At 38.6% G+C, this 19,830-nt stretch overlaps 1 protein-coding gene across 1 annotated transcript in view; it reads left to right on the top strand.

Moving 5' to 3' along the window:
• bpnt2 (3'(2'), 5'-bisphosphate nucleotidase 2) overlaps nt 1–19,437 on the top strand; it is a 50,966-nt gene extending 31,529 nt beyond the window's left edge. The window contains exons 2-5 of the mRNA XM_059981219.1: nt 3,135–3,297; nt 10,776–10,871; nt 13,883–14,044; nt 16,594–19,437. Of these exons, the coding sequence (XP_059837202.1) occupies nt 3,135–3,297; nt 10,776–10,871; nt 13,883–14,044; nt 16,594–16,868 (696 nt within the window). The 3' untranslated portion in view covers nt 16,869–19,437. The remainder of the gene's footprint in view (nt 1–3,134; nt 3,298–10,775; nt 10,872–13,882; nt 14,045–16,593) is intronic.
• The last annotated feature ends 393 nt before the right edge of the window (nt 19,438–19,830 follow it).

Here is a 19,830-nt window from a genome sequence, read left to right as displayed (position 1 = left end):
TCACTTCACAGTGCATGTTTTCACACAAAGAACATTAATTTCCTTTTTCAGAGACTCAGTAGGCTCCTAATAACTAATTTAACCAAACATTTTGCTTTCATATGTTTAAAATTGAATTCAGATTCTCCAGCAGCATTTTGCAATTCCATAAAACCTTAAGACATGCGTAGGAGCAAAATGAGGCCATTCAGCCCATTGAACCTGCTCTTCCATTCCATCATGGCTGATTTATTATCCCTCTCAATCCTATTCTCATGCCTTCCTTTCTCCTGTATCCTTTGACACCCTAACTAATTAACATCATATCAAACACTGCTTAAAATATCCTTACTGTCTTGGTAATTAATTCCACAGATTTACTACCCTCTGGCTAAAACTCTTGTCTAATCTAAATGGATGTCTCTGTGCCCTCTGGTTTTAGACTCCTCCTCCACATCTTCCCAACATCCACTCTATCTAAGCTATTTAATATTTGGTAGGTTTCATTGCGATCTCCTTGTATTCTTCTACATTCCAGTGAGAACTGGCCAAAAGCCATCAAGTGCTTCTCATCTGTTAGCACTTCTGTTCCCTCCCAGAAACATTCTTGTGAATCTCCTCTGGATCCACTCCTATGCCAGCACATCTTTTCTTGGATAAGAGACCCAAAAATGCTCACAATACTCCAGTCGTGGTCTGACCAATGTCTGATAAAGCCACAGCATTGCAGATTTCTTTTTGTATTCAGGTATTGTCAAAATGAATGCTAATATTGCATTTGCCTTCCTTACCACTGACTCAGCCTGCAAGTTAACCTTAGGGAATCCCGTACAAAGACTCCCAAGTCCCTATGCACCTCTGATTTTTGAATTTTCTCCATTTAGAAAATAATAGTCTATGCCTTTATTTCTTTAATCAGTGTGCATGACCATATGTTTCCCTACAGTACTTTCTATCTGCCACGTACAAGAATTTCAACATATTTGTCGGTTATGATTTCCCCTTAAAGAAACCATGCTAACTTTGGCCTACTTTATCATGTGCCTCCAAGTATTCCGAAATCTTATCCATCTTCCAAGATCATCCTAGTTGCTCAAAACATCTTCCTAGTTACTGAAGTCAGTCTAACTGACCTATAATTTTCTTTCTTCTGCCTTCTTACTTTCTTACCTTCTTAAAGTGTCGAGTGACATTTGCAACTTCCCAGTCCTCTGGAACCATTCTAAAATCTAACGATTCTTGAAATATCATTACTAATGCCTCCACATTCACTTCAGCTACATCTTTCAAAACCCTGGCATGTAGTCCACCTGATTCAGGAAACTTGACTACCTTCAGTCCTTTCAGCTTCTCAGGCCCTTTCTTAGTAAAAGCACTTCTTCTCCCTTACAGTCTTGAACTTTTGGTATACTGCTAGTGTCTTCCGCAGTGAAGAATGGTGCAAAATACTTATTATGTTCATCTGTCATTTCTTTGTACTTCCATTTTATCTCTCCAGTGTCACTTTCCAGAAGTCTGATATACACTTTGTCTGTCTCTTTTTTTTTACTCATTATATATCTGGAATAAAAAAAAAACTTCTCGAGTCCTCTTTTATATAATTATCTTGCTTGCCTTAATATTTAATCTTTTCTCTCCTTATGGCTTTTTTAGTTGCTCTCTATTGGTTTTTAAATGCTTCCCAATTCTTTAATTTCCCAGTATTTCTTTGCTATATTATATGCCTTCTCTTTTGCTTTAATGCTGTCTTTGACTTCCCTTGTTAGCTGCGGTTGCCTCATCCTCCCTTTAGAATACTTATTCATGTTTGAAATGTATCTAGCCTTCTGAATTCCCCCCCAGAAACTCCAGCCATTGCTTTTCTGTCATCATCCCTGATAGCACTTCCTTCCAATCACCTTTGGCCAGCTTCCCTCTCGTGCTTCTGTAATTCTGTTTACTCCATTGTAATACTGATACATCTGACTTTATCTTTTTCCTCAAACTGCAGCGTGAATTCTATCATAATCACTTGCTCCCATGGGTTCCTTTGCCTTAAGCTCCCTATTCTGTTTTCACCTGATTATCAGTCAGTTTTCTGGGTTAATGACTTAGCAACATATATTTCAGAAACCAAATCCATATTAATTCAACTTATGCAATCTTTTATGAAACATTCTTGTACTCTAGCTGTATAAATTGACACCTTTACTAATACTCTGCATATCTCCATCCCATTTTTGTCCCTTGTCATATTAAGAACTTTGAATATTAATGTTAAGTTCCCCTTTCTGACCAAATTTAATCCACTATTTTTCTTACCACTACTGCAGTATGTGCATTGTTTCACTTCTGATTTTATGCTTCAAATAAGTGTCTGAATTCTGAGTCTAAATTGTTGGAATTTAAACTGCTAATGTTGATTCCTTGCTGTTGAGCACAGAAATTGATTGATTCAGAGACTTAAAATTACTAAACCTTGTGTAAGCATATTGATGTTGAGAAAACTTATTGGTACTTGCATTGTTATAAAAATCATTTCTTGTATGGTTTTTCCTCCATAAAAGTGAAGACCACCGGAGTTTCCACCAGCACCAAGCTCCCTTTAAGCATATTCATTTTCAACACATTTAATGATACCTGATTCAAAAACACAAATGCAACACAGCCTCATATTCATGTTGTAATCATATATTGGTTAAAGTACAGCTTCTGTGATCTCCCTGAAGAACCATCTCATGGTCTATGATTACTTATAGCAGTAATCACCAGACGACAATTATGGGAGGCAAATTTTATTGATTCATCTAACCCACATTGCCAACATTGAATGGTACTTTATTCTTTGGCTGGGAAAGATAAGCTAACTCACCATAAACAGGAGATGAAATCTCTCTTTACTATGTGGTATAAACATTGTGTTATATTGTCTGTTCAGCCAAAGGGAGCCTTTTACTTGAACGTGAATGTTTGTAGCATAGATATGAAATGTGATGATAATTAAAGCTTCATTTTGTTGCATGTTATTACATGATAAACTTGCTAATTGGATTAGTTTTGATGGGTATAATGGTGGGAATGAAGAGCCTATTTGTATTCTAATACTTTAATAACAAATGTCAAATGGTGTTAGAAATTGACTGGGTTCAATCTGATTGAAGTTCTTCTTGTCTTAGGTGTACTCGGAAGAGCATGATACCAGTGCCGTACCAGAAATTCCTCCATGGGATCATGCAATTCCAAAGGAAATCCTGGACAAAGTTACCACAACTGAAGAAGTCTCTTCTGACAGCATTACTGTATGGATTGACCCTCTTGATGCCACCCAGGAATATACAGGTGTGACATCTATTATTGAATTTTGATGTATTTAAAATGATTGTGTCTGGTAATGAAATTCAATAATTAAGACAATTTTTGATTTTAATTATTTAACTTTGTGTACATGAAAATCTTTGCAATGTGTCATTTAAGTTGTGTCTTTTCTTTTAAACTAGAGCATTGTGACATCAATCATAGTAAGTCAAAGAATAGATTATGTTGCTTTCTCTTTACGATTGTGAGATTGCCTTTCTGTGTGTGTGCATATCTATCTTTCCATAGATATGTATACCTTTACCTTTATTATTTAATTCAAGTGATTCTGCGGATGCCTTTTTCTTGGAAGATATTGTGATCTATTGGGCACTGCATTGGTGTAGCTTCTGCAACTGTGAGTGCTGTTTGTGTAGAGTTTTCAGATTCACTTTGTGATTTCTTGGGTTTCAGCCAGATGCTCAGGTTTTCTTCTGTATCTGAAGATTGTGCTGGTTGGATGATGTGGATTACCTTTAGTGCACGGTAGAGTGTGGGGCAAATTCATGAGAACCTAGGGAGAATAGGGTGATGGGAAAATTGGTGTAGCAGTGGGTTTGCTCTGTGAGCCAGCATAGACCTGATGAGCTGAAATGACCATCTATGTCATAAGGAAAGGTTGTTTTGATTACAGGTTATTGGATGGGCAGTTTCCTGTAAAGTTGCCTTAAGCTGGTAGATTTGCATGTAGGCAGAAACTTCATAGAAAAGTATGAAATGATGGTGGGACATTGATCTGCCCTGGAGGTGAGAAATGAGCATGTAAATGTGACTTAATAAGTGAAAATGAGTGAGGGAATGAGAGCTGGAAGAGGACTGAGAGTGATGTGTGGCTTTGCTATTAGGGTTTAGTTACTCTGGTGACCAGATTTTGACATTATTTTTGAAAACCTGCAGAATGACTATTATGATACAATTCTTATACTGTGGAGTACTGTGTGCAATTTTGGTCACCGAATTACAGGAAGGATATTAATAAGGTTGAAAGAGTGCAGAGAAGGTTTACCAGGATGTTGCCAGGACTTGAGAAACTGAGTTACAGAGAAAGGTTGAATAGGTTAGGACTTTATTCCCTGGAGTGTAGAATGAGGGGAGACTTGATAGAAGTATATAAAATTATGATGGGTATAGATAGAGTGAATGCAAGCAGGCTTTTACCACTGAGACTAGGGGAGAAAAAAAAAACGGAAGACATGAGTTAAGGGTGAAGGGGGAAAAGTTTAAAGGGAATATTGGGGGGACTAATCATTCCTGCCTGTGGCCATCAAATTTTACAACTCCTCCCTCAGTGTCAGACACCCTGAGCCAATAAGCTGGTCCTGGACTAATTTCCACTTGGCATTACTTACTTACTTATTTAATTATTTATGGTTTTATATTGCTATATTTCTACATTATTCTTGGTGCGACTAACGAGACCCAATTTCCCTCGGGATCAATAAAGTATGTCTGTCTGACTTCTTCACACAGAGTGGTGGGAGTGTGGAATGGTAAATGCGGGCTCACTTTTAACATTTAAGAAAAACATGGACAGGTACATGGATGAGAGGTGTACGGAGGGATATGATCCAGGTGCAGGTCAGTGGGACTAGGCAGAAAAATGGTTCGGCACAGCCAAGAAGGGCCAAAAGGCCTGTTTCTGTGCTGTAATGTACTATGGTTCTATGGAGATGAATTTTATTTCTACATCTCCCACAGTGTTACTTGTGTATAAATTAGTGGATATGCAGTTTTGAAGGAGCATGAATTTCGAAAAAGAGTTTTTTTAAAAATTCTTTTCAACCTGGTTTATATCATTATGAAGCAAAATAAGATTGTTAAGAAAGGACTAGGCAGAAAAATATCACATGAAAATCATTGGAGAATAGAGTTATGGCAAATGAAAGAACAGGGGAAATAAAGAGCATCAGAATTGAAGGAGTGGGAGGGAGAGAAAGAACTTTCTGACACAGAATATAAAATATATTTTATGCAAATTTTATTGCTTACTGAACTAGATTGGTATTAGACTGAGGCCCGTTGTGTTTAATTTATCATCCCTAGCTTGTTGTCATGCTTCTAGTTCCAGTCAAATGTTCTTTAACTACATTGCATTTGCCTTTTGGTGATAACACTTAGATTATAAAAAATCCTGAAACTATGGAGTGGGGCAGTCAGTTGTTGCATATCATCAGAACAAAAATTTAAATGACACTGAAAACGGCTGTAGGCAGAAGACAATTCTGCTTTAAAGAACCTATTGTGACAAAAGCAAAAAATATTAAGATCACAGAGAGGATTTACAAAATAAGATGTATTGTTTTCTTTCCTTGTGATGTTGAGCGTTGCGATCCAAGCTGACAGTGCTGGCAGTTGTCTCGCGTGCTTGGTCGTTAAATCACTTGTATTACCATGGAGCTTGTTTCTTGAATGTTGGCTATACTGCTTGATACTTTGGAAGTTCAGCATGCGATGTCACTTTTTTGTAGTATGTTTAATTTAGTGTGTCAGTTATTTTGCTTTTCTGGTATTTACAAATTCAGATAGTCACTGAGGTTCATAGAAAAGTACAGCCCAGAAATCCATATTTAAGCTGTCTAATCCCATCAACCAGCATCCAGACTATAGTCCTGCATACCCCTACCATCCATGTACCTATCCAAACTTCTATTAAATGTTGAAATCGAGCTTACGTGCACCATTTGCCAAATTCTTATGACCCTTTGAATTTCCTTCATGTTCCCCTTAAACTTTCACCTTTCACTCTTGACTCATGACCTCTAGTTGTAATCCTACCTAACCTCTGGTGTGGTGGGGTGGGGTGGGGTGGGGGGGGGGGGCGGGGGAATGCCTGCTTGCATTTACCCTAGCTATAGCTCTCATAATTTTTTTGACCTCTGTCAACTCTCCCCTCAATCTTCTATGTTCCAAGGAATAAAATCCTAATCTATTGAACATTTCCTTATAACTCAGGTCCTCCAGTAAATTTTCTTTTTACTCTTCCAATCTTATTTACATCTTTCCTGTAGGTAGGAGATCAAAACTGCATACAATACTCCAAATTAAGGCTCACCGATAATTTAGACAACTTTAACACAGCATCCCATCTCCTATACTCATTTATTTATGAAGACCAATGTGCCAAAAGCTTTCTTTACAACCCTATTGACTTCCAATGAATTATGGACCTGTATTCCCAGATCCCTTTGTTCTACCACACTCCTCAGTGCCCTGCTGTTCACTGTGTAAGACCTAGCTACCAAAGTGCAACACTCTTGGCAATGGTAAGACTTTTGGCAGTGTGGAGGATCAGAGGGATCTTGGGGTTCGAGTCCATAGGACACTCAAGGCTGCTGTGCCGGTTGACTCTGTGTTTAAAAAAGCATATGGTGCATTGGCCTTCAATAATTGTGGGATTGAGTTTAAGAGGTGAGAGGAAATGTTGCAGCTATATATGACCCTGGTCAGACCCCGCTTGGAGTACCATGGTCAGTTCTGGTTGCCTCACTATAGGAAGGATGTGGAAGCCATAGAAAGGGTGCAGGAGAGATTTACCAGGATGTTGCCTGGATTGAGGAGCGTGTCTTATGAGAATGGGTTGAGTGAACTTGGCCTTTTTTCCTTGGAGCGACAGAGGATGAGATGCGACCTGATAGAGGTGTATAAGATGATGAGAGGCATTGATTGTGTGGATAGTCAGAGGCTTTTTTCCCAGGGCTGAAGTGGTTAGCACAAGAGGGCACAGTTTTAAGGTGCTTGGAAGTAGGTACAGAGGAGATATCAGGGCTAAGTTTTTTTACGCAGAGAGTGGTGAGTGCGTGGAATGGGCTGCCGGCAGTGGTGGTAGAGGTGGAAACGATAGGGTCTTTTAAGAGACTCCTGGATAGGTACATGGAGCTTAGAAAAATAGAGGGCTATGGGCAACCCTATGTAATTTCTCAGGTAAGGACATGTTTGGCACAGCTTTGTGGGCCAAAGGGCCTGTATTGTGCTGTAGGTTTTCTATCTTACCTCACACTTGTCTGCATACCATCTGTCACTTTTCGGTCTATTTTTTCCAACTGATCCAGATTCCACTGCAAGCTCTGGTAGTCTTCTTCGCTGTGCACTACACACCCAATCTTAGTGTCATCCAGAAACTTGCTGATCCAGTTAACCACGTTATCATCCTGATCATTGGTATTGATGACAAACAACAAGGAGTGTAATATTGCCAGTTAAAAGGCGGATCCTACAGGGCATGGAGGGATAGATTGCCTTTGCCGGAATCACAGGATGTTGAGTAGAACTGTTTTGGTACTGTTGGAGGAACAGAACTTTTGCTAACCAGAACTTTGTGGTAAATTGGACAAAGATTTGGGAGGCAACAACACAGTCAGAAGAAGGTGGTGTTGAGAAGCATGATAGTTTAAAACGAAAGAGGGCTAAGGATTTAGAGGGGAATATTGGTTTGGAGTGGAGGATATAACTCAGAGAAAGCAAAGGAAAAAAAAGCTCATTTTTTATTTCTGCTCAGCTAGGACAATATGGATGACAGGTAGGATAGTGGAATGTTCCTCTTGCGGGATGTGAAAAGACAGGGGGACCTTCAGTATCCCTGACCACTCCAAGAAGTGCATTCAGTGCTGCTTCTAGTAAACCATGTTAAGGAGTTGGAGTTGGAACTAGATGAACACCGGATCATTTGGGAGGCTGAAGGGGTGATAGGATGTATAGAGAGGTAGTTACACCCAAGGTGCAGGGCACAGGAAACTGGGTTACAGTCAGTAGAGGAAAGGGGTTAAGGAGCCAGTGCAGAGTACCCGTGTTGCCACCCCCCTCGATAACACTCAATATCATTTTGGATATGGTCGGTGGTGGGGGGGGGGGGGGGGAGAGAAATGATCTAACAGAGCAAAGTCACAGAAGGCAACTAAATAGTCATTAAGAAGGTAAAGATGGAATACAAAAGTAAGCTAGCCAACAATATTAAAGAGGATACCAAAAGTTTCTTTGGACACCTAGTGTAAAAGAGAGGTGTGAATGGATTTCAGACCACTAGAAAATGATGCTGGAGTGGTGGTAATGGGGCACAACGAAATAACAACCAAACTGAATAAATATTGTGCATCGGTCTTCACTGACGAAGCCACTAACAGTATGGTGGATCTTTCAGGAATCAGGGGGCATGAAGTGTGTGGTCCCCATAACTAGAGAGAAAGTCCTTGGGGAAACTGTAAGGTCTAAAGGTAGATAGGTTACTTGGACCAGATGGTGTACACCCCCAGAGTTCTGAAAGAGGTGGATGAAGAGATTGTGGGGGCATTAAAAATGTTCTTTCAAGAAGCACTAGATCTGGAATGGTTCTGGAAGACTGGAAAATTACAAATGTCAGTCCACTCTTCAAGAAGGGAGAGAGGCAGGAGAAAGGAAACTATAGGCCAGTTAGTTTGTCCTCAGTGGTTGGAAAGATGTTGGAATTGGAGTCGATTATTAAGGATGAGACCTCAGGGTACTTGGAGGCACATGATAAAATAGGCTGTAGTCAGCATGGTTTTCTCAGGGGGAAGTCTTGCCTGGCAAACCTGTTGGAATTCATTGAAGAACTAAGAAGCAGGATAGCCAAATGAAGCTCAGTTGATTTTGTGTACTTTGATTTTCAGAAGTCCTCTTACAACGTTCTACACATCAAGCTGTTTAACAACGTACAAGGTATTACAGGAAAGATCCTAGCCAGGATAGATCAGTGGCTGATTGACAGGAAGCAAAGACTGGGAATAAAGTGAGCCTTTTCTGACTGGCTGCTGGTAACTGGTGGTGTTCCACGTGGGTCTGTGTTGGGACCGATTCTTTTTACTTAATATGTCAATCATTTGGATAATTGAATTGATTGCTTTGTTGCGAAATTTGCAGAGGATATGAAGATGGATGGAGGGGCAGGTAGTTTTGAGGAAATAAAGAGTCTGCAGAAGGACCTGGACAGATTAGGAGAATATTCAAAGAAATAGCAGATGGAATACAGTGTCTAGAAGTGTATTGTCATGCACTCTGGTAGGAGAAGTGAAAGGGTTGACCATTCTCTAAATGGAGAGAAAGTACAAAACACTGAGGTACAAAGGGATTTGGGAGTCTTTGTGCAGGATTCCCTAAAGGTTAATATGCAACTTGAGTCTGTGGTGAGGAAGGCAAATACTACGTTAGCACTCATTTTAAGAGGACTAGAATATAAAAGCAAGGATGTAACGTTGAGGCTTTATAAAGCACTGGTGAGGCCTCACTTGGAGTATCATGAGTAGGTTTGGCTACCTTATCTGAGATAGGATGTGCTGGATTTGGAGAAGGTTCAAAGGAGGTTCATGAAAATGATTCCAGGATTGAATGACTTTGAGTACGAAGAGTGTCTGATTGCTCTAACCCTGTATTCACTAGAATTCAGAAGGGGGGTGACCTCACTGAAACCTATCAAATGGTGAAAGGGCTTGACAGAGTGGATGTGGGAAGGATGTTTCCTATGGTGGGAGAGTTTAAGATCAGAAGACACAGCATCAAAATAGAGGGGTATATTTTTAGAAAGGAAATAAGTAATTTCTTTAACCAGAAGGTGGTGACTCTTTGGAATTCTTTGCCACTGGTAGCTGCTGAGGCCAAGCCTTTATGTCCCTCACTCTAGGGACATAACAGTCGATATTTGGGAAATTAAAATCTCCCACCCCAACAGCCCTTTTATTATTACACCTTTTCAGAATCTGTCTCCCTTTCTGCTCCTCGATGTCCCTGTTACTCTTGGGTGGTCTATGAAAAAACAGGAGTTATTGACCCCTTCCTGTTCCTAACTTCCACCCATAGAGACTCCGTAGACAATCCCTCCATGACTTCCTCCTTTTCTGCAGCCGTGACATTATCTCTGATCAACAGTGCCATGCCCTCACCTCCTTTGCCTCCTTCCCTGTCCTTTCTGAATCATCTAAGGCCTGGCACTTGAAGTAACTACTCCTGCATTAGAAGTTGGGTTTGGATGAGAGAAAAGGAAATGACAGAGGTAATATCTTAGAGATCCTTGCAGTCAGTCATTGGAGGTGAGAGATAGAGGAGATGGGATATTGAAAGCCAGAGCAGCTATAAGCAGTTTAGGCAGCTGGATTCAATAGAGCTTTAGCCAAATCTGACGCAGGTTTGTATTCTGCAGAACAGTAGGTTCTATTATCTGACTGAAACAAAACATCTGTCCTAGTTTCAAATGGTTTTCACAGAAAAACACTTTTTTATCCAACAAACACCGAATAATAAAATGCTTCTACTCTCTCCCTATATTACTGCATAAGAATTACAAAATTAAGGTGAACAGTCCATCTGCCTCCCAATTTGAGTAAACCCAGGATATTCTTTAAAATAACTCTGTAAATTTAAGACAGCTACAAGCTGTTGCAGACCAATATTGGAATTCAAAAGTTTGTGTTACAGTGCACGTGTATTAATACAAATTGCTGTTTTCATCTTTTATGTAGAAAATCTTTTGGAGTATGTTACGACAATGGTGTGCGTAGCTGTGAATGGAAAACCAATCATTGGAGTAATACACAAGCCATTTGCTGATTTTACAGGTATGGAATCTAATTACATCTCAAAAACTAGTGTAGAAAAGCTTTTACCCTATTATTTAATGCCCTCACTGAGCTTGTATGCAAACCTGGCACGTTAGCTGGCTCTGCTAACAGCCACAGGACTCGGCAATGAGAAGGCCACTTTTCATTAACAATAGGCGTCTAGGGTCGGTATGATTTGGGTTCAACCAAACAGGAATGTCGCGAGTTTCCAATTAAGGAAACCTCGATTTGAGTGAATGCTGCATAAATACTGCCTTTTCACAATTGTCGGCCGACAAGCAATAACAAATCGTACACTGCATAAAATTATAAAAAAAGTATATTTATGAAGTTCAGCTTTATTTAACAATTAGTAGGAAAAATAAAAGTGGGAAAAAAATAAAAGGGCCAAATATGCACATACCGTTCAAGCTCATTTTGAAGTTGTCTTTTTACTCATGCACTAGGCCCATGGTTTGTGTTGAAAGCACACACCACATTTCGATTGTCACTCAAAATCCATCTCGATCAAACGTGCTCTCCCACGGGGGTATTGGTCCTTCCTCCTTGGAGCCATTCATCTGCACAAAGCACCAGTGCAACAGGGACGGCATCCTCAGCCATCTTCTCTCCTGTCTTCTCGCAGCTCCCGCTAAAGAGACCTTGAATCAGGCTACTTCAGAGAAAACTTCTTCACAATCCGGATTGGCTGACTCACATTCTTGAGTTGGAAAATATGTGTCTTCACCTTAGCTGAAGCCAAAGCACGCTTTCCAGCATGACACACTACTTTTACAGAAGACTGCTAATAATGAAATACCTACAGCATAGCAGTAAAAATCTTAACCATGGCATTACAATGTTCTTAGTTCAGCTCTTGACTACACTCAGTCAATGAAGGTGGAGTATGGATAGGGTGTATTATATGTACTTTAGTAAGGTGTTTTGACAAAGTTCCTCATGGTAGGCTTGTCCAGGAAGTTATGAGGCATAGGATTGATCCATGAGGACTTGGCTGTGTAGATTCTGAATTAGCTTGCCCACAGAAGGCAGAGGGTAGTATTAGAATGAGAACATTCTACCTGGAGGTTTGTAACTAATAGTTTTCCACAGTGATCTATACTGGGACCCCTGAACTTACTAACTTACTAAATGAACTTGGCTGATGAAGTGGGTTAGTATGGTTACAGATGACAGAAAGATTGGATCTGTTGTGGATAGTGTTGATGGTTGTTGTAGGTTGCAGCAGGACATAGTGTTGGGTGTATAAGAGGCAGATGGAGTTCATTCTACAATACTGTGCTAAAGTCTTAGGCACATGTAAGAAGATTATGTAAAGCAAAAACACTTTCAAAAATAATGAAATGAACTGTTTCTAAATATCAAAAAATTGCCATAAAAAGCAGTAAACAGTTAAAAACCTATTACAAATCAATATTTGGTGTAACAATCAATGTTTCCTCTAAGGTGTGCATAGCACAAGGTTTTTGCACACACTGGTCACTACAAGTTAGAAGGAACATTGGTGACCAGCCTTCGCCTTTAAAACTGCATCAATTCTCTTACACTGTCGTGTAGTTTGATAAGAAAATTGGCTGGTAGGTTTTTCCAAACATCTTGCAGAGCTTACCACAGTTCTTCTGCAGATTTCAGCTGTCTCTCCAGGTAATCCCAGAAAACCTCAATGATGTTGAGATCAGGGCTCTGTGGAGGCCACACAATCTGAAGCCACACAAAAGAACTACATTGTCTTAAGATTTTTGCACAGTACTGTAGAAAAATGCGAGGTGATACAGTTTGGAAGATTGAAATTAATGGTGGAATACAAGGTCAATGGCAAGACTGGTAAGATTACTGTCATTGACTTTGTACTCCACCTTCAAGTTCAGTTAGCAACAGAGGGCTCTTGGGATTCAAATCCACAAATCCCTCGAAGTTGACTTACGAGTTGGTAGAGTGGTTAAGAAGCTGTATACTGTGTTGGACTTCATTAGACAAGGGACTGAGTTCAGGAACTGAGAGGTTTTGTTGCAGTTCTATAAAACTCTGGTTAGATCACATTTGGAACATTTATTCAGTTCTGTTTGCCTCATTATAGGAAGGATATGGAAGCTTTTCAAAGGGTTCAGAAGAAATTTCCCAGGATGCCACCTGGATTAGGGGAAATTAGGAAAAGCTGAACTAGCTCGGGTTTTAGTCTTTGGAGCAATAGCAGATGAGAGGTAACTTAGAGATATATAAGATTATGGGGGACGGTGGACAGCCAGCACCTTTTTCCCAGGGCAGCAATGTGACATGAACCAGAGGACATGTGTTTAAGGTGAGTAGAGAAGAGTTTAGTGAAATGTCAGAGGTTTTATTTACACAGTGGTGGGTGCTAGGGGTGGTGGTACAGGCTAATACAACAGGAACATTTAAGAGACTCTTAGATAAGCACATTGATGTAAGAGAATTTTGATGTAAGAGAATTGATGTAGAGATGTAAGAGGGTTTTGGGCTGTGTAAAATGGAAGGATTTGATTATGGAGTATGTTTATAGAGATCAGCACAACATTGAGAACCAAAAGACCTGTACTGCTCTATATTCTCACAGTTCCTTTCAGTAATAAAACATGTTTGAAATTATAGCTGTCTTAGGAATATTTAGGAAAATAATTTTCTCTTAAGTCAAGTTTACTGTTACTTAACTATATATACATGTTTACCTTCAAACGAGACAATAGATTTTCTCCAGATCAGGATGTAAAGCACAGTAGTACACATAACACACAATAACTTAAGGATATTTTTTCCTTCATACTTCTCTGACTCAATTTGATATAGATTATGTTTAATTCTTTTTCTAATTTTCAATTTTAATTATTTTTGTAGAGACCAAACAGAATTTTCAGTCTATAACATGTATAAAAAAATTTTCACAGTAGATGTTTTAATCATGCCATATGCAATTAAATTATAAAGTAAAAGTATTTAAAAATGCATTTTGCACAAACTAGATCTGCTTTAATTTTAATTTTCCCCTCTGACAGCATGGGGAATGGTGCGTGGAGGATCAAATGTGAGCATGCGGAAATCATACAATGAGAAGAATCCCAAAATTATAATTTCCCGGTCACATACAGGCACTGGTAAAGCATTTGCTCAGAAAGCATTTGGGAATGACAGTGAGATTAAAGAAGCTGGAGGAGCAGGTAAGTTTGGGAGAGAACCTTTTTAAAAGGAGTTGTATTTTGCACTTTTTATTGAATTTGGAGAAGTACTCTGAAGCATAAACTTCTTATTACATAAAGGACTGCTTACAGTCATTTAAGTATAAAGTTAGTTGGATCAATAGAAAGTGAATTAATATTATTAGAAGATAAAATGGTGTTGAAATTTAAACTGAACAAACTCTGCAGATGTAGTAAATTCATTCTAGACCCTCTGCAGTCTGATAGTTAGCAGTGATCATTAGGAACTTTCTTGACAAAAGTTACTGATATTGTCTTTAGATGTTTATGAGGAAAATCATGGGAATTACAGAGGCATGAGGGAGGAGCTGGTCAAAGTTGATTGGAGGGGGGCACCAGCAAGAATGATGGCAGAACAGCAATGGCTGGAGTTTCTGGGAGTAATTCGAAAGGCACAGGATAGATACATGCCAACGATGAAGTATTTGAAAGGGAGGATGAGGCAACCATGGTTGACAAGGGAAGTCAAAGACAGTATAAAAGTAAAAGAAAGCATATAATATAGCAACATTTAGTGGGAGGTTAGAGGTTTGTTAAGGTTTTCTGAAAAAAAATCAACAGAAGGCAGCTATAAGAACCATAAGGAGAGAAAAATGAATTATGAAGGTAAGCTAGCCAATAATATGCAGGTTTCCCCCACAATCTAAAGGTAGTGCGTTCCTATGAAACAGTTTGTAAACCGAAATATCGTAAATCGAAGGAGCAATTACCATTAATTTGTATGGGAAAAATATTTGAGCGTTCCCAGACCCAAAAAGTAACCTACCAAATCAAACCAAATATCACATAAAACCTAAAATAACACTAACATATGGAAAAAGCAGGAATTATATGATAAATCTACAGCCTATATAAAGTAGAAATATTGGAGGTACGGTGTAGTTTCACTTATCAAAATCGGGAAGAGAGCGAGCCAAAATCGATTTAGAGGAAAAAAATCGGCACATACACGCATGTGCACGTACACGCATAAGTACGCACATGCGCAAACAACTGCGCGCACAAGGCTTCACGGTCATTGTAGTCTTTCTCGGGGTAAACACACGTATAAAGCGGGCATCTTTTTTTCGTAAAAGTGAAAATCCTCTTTAGTTAGCGAAAACAGGTACTAATGTAGGTCTTTAATAACAGCGAGTTGTCATAATGCAAATGTTTGAAAAACAGGGGACACATGTATAAAAAAGGATACTAGAAGTTTTTTCAGATGTATAAAGAGTAAAAGAAATGTGAGAGTGGATATTGGACCATTGGAAAATGACATTGGAGAGGTAGAAATGGGGGACAATGAAATGACAAATGAATTTAATAAATATTTTGTGTCAGTCTTCACTGGAAGAAACTGTCTAGATGGAATTAATGGCTTTGTGGCCAATTAAGCAGACTATAAGGATAGGGGGAGTGACAGGTAGTGTTGAAGAAGGATAGATAGGGACAATGGGCAGAGAAGTGGCAGATGGAATATAATGTAAGGAAGTGTATGGTCATGCAATCTGGTAGAAGAAATAAAGGCGTAGACTATTTTATTAACAGGAAGAAAACTCAATAATCAGAGGTGCAAAGAGACTAGGGAGTCCTTGTGCAGGATTCCCTAAAGGCTAACTTGCTGGTTTAGTCTGTGATGAGGAAGGCAAATTCCATGTTAGCATTCATTTCAAGAGGGCTAGAATACAAGAGCAAGGATGTAACCCTGAGACTTTATAAGACTGCACTTGTGAGTGGTTTTGGCCCCCTTACCTAAGAAAAGATGTGCTGGCATTGGAGAGGTTCCAGATGAGGTTCACAAGAATGATTGTAGAAATGAAAGGGTTAACGTGAGTGTTTGCTGGCTCCGAGTCTGTATTTGCTGGAGAGTAGAAAAATGAGTAGGAAACTTGTTGAAACCTATTGTATATTGAAGGCCCTCTATATAGTAGATGTGAAGAGGATGTTTAGGATCAGAGGACACAGCCTTAGAATAGAGGGATGTCTATTTAGAGCAGAGATTATTAGGAATTTCTTTATCCAAAGGGTGGGGAATCTGTGGAATTCATTGTCACTAATGCCTATGTAGGTTAATATACTTAATATACTTAAAATTCTTGTTTGTCAGGGCATAATCAGTTATGGGGAAAAGGCAAGAGAAGGATAATAAATCAGCCATTCATGAAATAATAGAACAGACTTGATGGGCCGAGTGGCCTAATTCTGCTCCTATGTCTTGTGTCTTATGTCTGAGCTAACATTTGAAGGTAATGCTTTATAACTGATTTTGGCAAAAATGAAATTCAGACTGCAGAGGCTACTAATTCCTTGTGGGCAGTGTTCTTGAAAAGCTGCTGTTTTATAATTCATTACAAATTCCAAACCGATTTTGTGTAAGTAATTCAGAATATGGAGTGCATATAGAGCAAATATTCAAAACTACTTGCCTGACTAACATGGAAAATTCCAAGTCTTTGAGAATTTGAATCTTTGTTAGATTTTATTTGGATTGAATTAACTTTTTAATTAATATTTACTTTGATTTGTAGGTTATAAAGTGCTGTCTCTGCTGAATATACCTGATGATAAACAACCAGACCATGCTGATGTGTACCTCCACATAACCAATATCAAGAAGTGGGACATCTGTGCTGGCAATGCCCTTTTGGAAGCACTTGGTGGTCAGATGACCACTTTGCAAGGAAAGGCTATTGACTATACTAATAGTGAGTTGAATGATGGTGGAATTTTTGCCACTATTGGTCTCTCTCACAAAACATTACTTGAGAAACTGCCAAGTTTGAAATCTTTTAAAACCCAGTAGAAATTCCCAACTAGTTATTTCATTGTTAAAACAACAAAAAGTAACATGTTCATAATTGGTCTGATTTAAACTTTCTCCTCATAAATGTTGGAATCGAGCAGATTTTGGTGTATAAAGATGAGAGCTTGGGTGTGTGTGGCTTTGCAGAGCAAAAAATGGGTTTTAGTTGGACCAATCCTGATTTTAAAATTGTGAATATGGGCAGCTGAACCGTGTTACTGGGTTTGTATAAATGGTAGTCAAGCTTAATGTATTAATGTGAATGTTTATACCTTTAAGTTAATAAGTTATGGGTGTAGAATTAAGGAACTTGTAATTTTAGAGTCCATTATATTCAAACAATAGTGTTAGGTACTGTTTGAAAACTAGCTTTTCTTTTTCTCCTAATCAGTTTGGATGAAGCATTAAGATAGAAAACTGTTATTTTTAATTACCTTTATGCAAATAGCAATTGGAAGTATCCAAAATGAAAGCATTTTCTTTTCAAGATACACCATTAAGTTAATGAGGAAAACCTGATGTTATCTTTTCTAAATTTAAAGAAAATCAATATTATATTTGAATAGAACTGGCTTCTTCATTTTGGTATAAGCACTTCTTTAAATGATTACAGCATTCTAACTTGGCAATAATGAATAATTGGATGTGCAAGTCTGTATTCAGTAGGATGACAATACACTGGAATTTCTGTGTTCCTTGAATCCTTATTTCCATATTTCTCTTATAGGTGCTGTCTTCAATGTTTAATTCTTAAGTACCTTGAATAAAGGGCCCAGCATTCTGGGTGTACTTTGACAGTGATGGTGATGCAGCTTTTCCGGCATTCTCCACTGTGTAGTGCGTAGGAAATGGAATGCTAGTTGAAACTAACTGGAGGACTGTCCCTTACTCTCCCAACTAAAACTGGTTAGCTTATACAGGCTGAGGCTTGAAACCTGTGCACTATAAGTTTGTGCACTGTTCCTGTAGCTGGGTGCTATTATTGGCAGTGTTGCCAGTTAAGCCAGGATTGACTAGGATTCTGTTAAGTCAAAGCCCTCATTCTCACCAAAAAAACTAATTTTTTTTATTTATTAAAGTAAACCAATATACATATATCTTGCAGTTTGAGCACTATCTGGTTTTGTACTCATTAAAGGTAAACCTCAGAAACAATTGCGAAGACTGGTGCAAAGGTGGAAGAATCAAATTTCAGTTAAAAATTTCACAGCAAGTGTTTCAGATCTTTAATAACAGATCGGAACATTGTTATTCTTCTTCCAATAGTTGACTAGCCTTCCAGTCAAATGGAGTAAATCTTGCGATTTGACGACTTTTAGTGCTTTGATCGTATATTGTCCTTATTTGTTTTATTTGCTTTCTGTCGAAGTGCTGTTTGTATTTTCAGACAAAATCGCACAGCTATTCAGTGGGTTAGTCTCTTTTTGTAAAGAGAAGTATTTGTGAAACTAAAGTAGTCTTTAATTTTATGTGCATTTACTGTAAAGCATAAGGGTGACAAAGTTATTTTTTAAGATTTCTTGCATTCATGTTGATTTTGGAAAGCTCTGGCTTTGCATTCTTATACAGTTTGAAGTAGAAAATATTTCAATTTCAGCTTTCCTATTACAGTGGTTGCTTTGTCTTATTTTTATTATTGATGTAGCAAGCTATCTATATTTTGAAGATCCTCTGTAGATTACATTATAGATTTTAATATCATGCTTGTGAGTATGTCATTGATATAAAGTGTCCACACGCAAGCTTTATGGAAGACTCACAATTTATTTAGTGTGATAAATAACCAGAGTCCCAGGTTTATTCTCTGGAGTTTTCTGAAATAAGATGCTTAATTTCATTTCGGCATTGCAATAAGCCTTGATGGCTCTGGTTGAGAGATAGTTTGGTTCCACATTTTCCCTAATTACTACCTTTGTTCTCTTCTGGAACTATGCATTTTTGATCCTCATGAGGCTCTACTGTCAAAGCACCATTTCTGCCTGTGAACTCTTGTGTATATAGGCAACCGTGAATAGTACACCATTCAAGTACAATACTGTAGAACTGTGACACAGGAACCATACAACAGCAGGGTGATATGAGAGAGGAAAATGGCAATTTCCTTTTGTGCTTTTCAAAAGAAACACATTAACAACCGTAATATCTAACAGCTAATGTACATTGCCAATACAGACTGTCGCAATTTTGAATATAAGTACATGGTTCTTGTTTGACACCACCCTGCAGAACACTAATCTGTACAGACTTCTTGGTCTTAGGAAAAAAATTTTGCCAAAAAAAAAATTAGAAAGCAAAATAAAATTGTCAAATCTTATCAGGTGTGAAATATGTCTGAACAGTTTACTGAGCCATATTGTTCATGTTAGCTTGGCAGTGCTTCACAATGAGTGTTCAGTACATGAGGACACCATTCAATGATGACTCATTTAAATTCTTGTTCCTGGAAATACAACCTGTATGTCGAGTGAAAGGATTTATTGAATTTTGCTGAACTTTACAATAACTATTCCAAGCATAAATCTGGTTTTGATTTTGGTGCTGAGAAATTAAAGATACATTTTCATGTTCATTTTTGAAAGGATATTATTTGCATTTCTTCAATTAACCTGATATGTAAACACTTGCAGTATATAGGTGGATGATTTTGAATAAGCTATGTTTTGGGCAATATTTATCTCTCAGACAACATCAGTGGCCCTCCGTTGGTTGAAGTCAACCATTGTTGCTGCGTCTTGCATTGTTGGTGCAACGATAACTGTGGTTGACGAGATAAATGAGGGTGGCAGTGCCTGTTGCAAGGGTCACATCTATGTGGCTTCAGCTGTGCTGGAGATGCAGGGTTCCTTTCTTTGGGCCTGTTTGTCTTCTACTGCTTTCAGGGTTATTTTCTGGCTTGACTTAAGGAGTTGTTTCAGGGTGCCTCTCCACCTGCCACGGTCGGCTGCAAGCTGCTCTCAAGACT

This window comes from Hypanus sabinus, chromosome 1 (assembly GCF_030144855.1).
Source record: "Hypanus sabinus isolate sHypSab1 chromosome 1, sHypSab1.hap1, whole genome shotgun sequence".
In the NCBI taxonomy this organism is placed as follows: Eukaryota; Metazoa; Chordata; class Chondrichthyes; order Myliobatiformes; family Dasyatidae; genus Hypanus; species Hypanus sabinus.
Note: the sequence above shows the minus strand (reverse complement) of the source record. Positions and strands in the feature narration are given on the sequence as shown.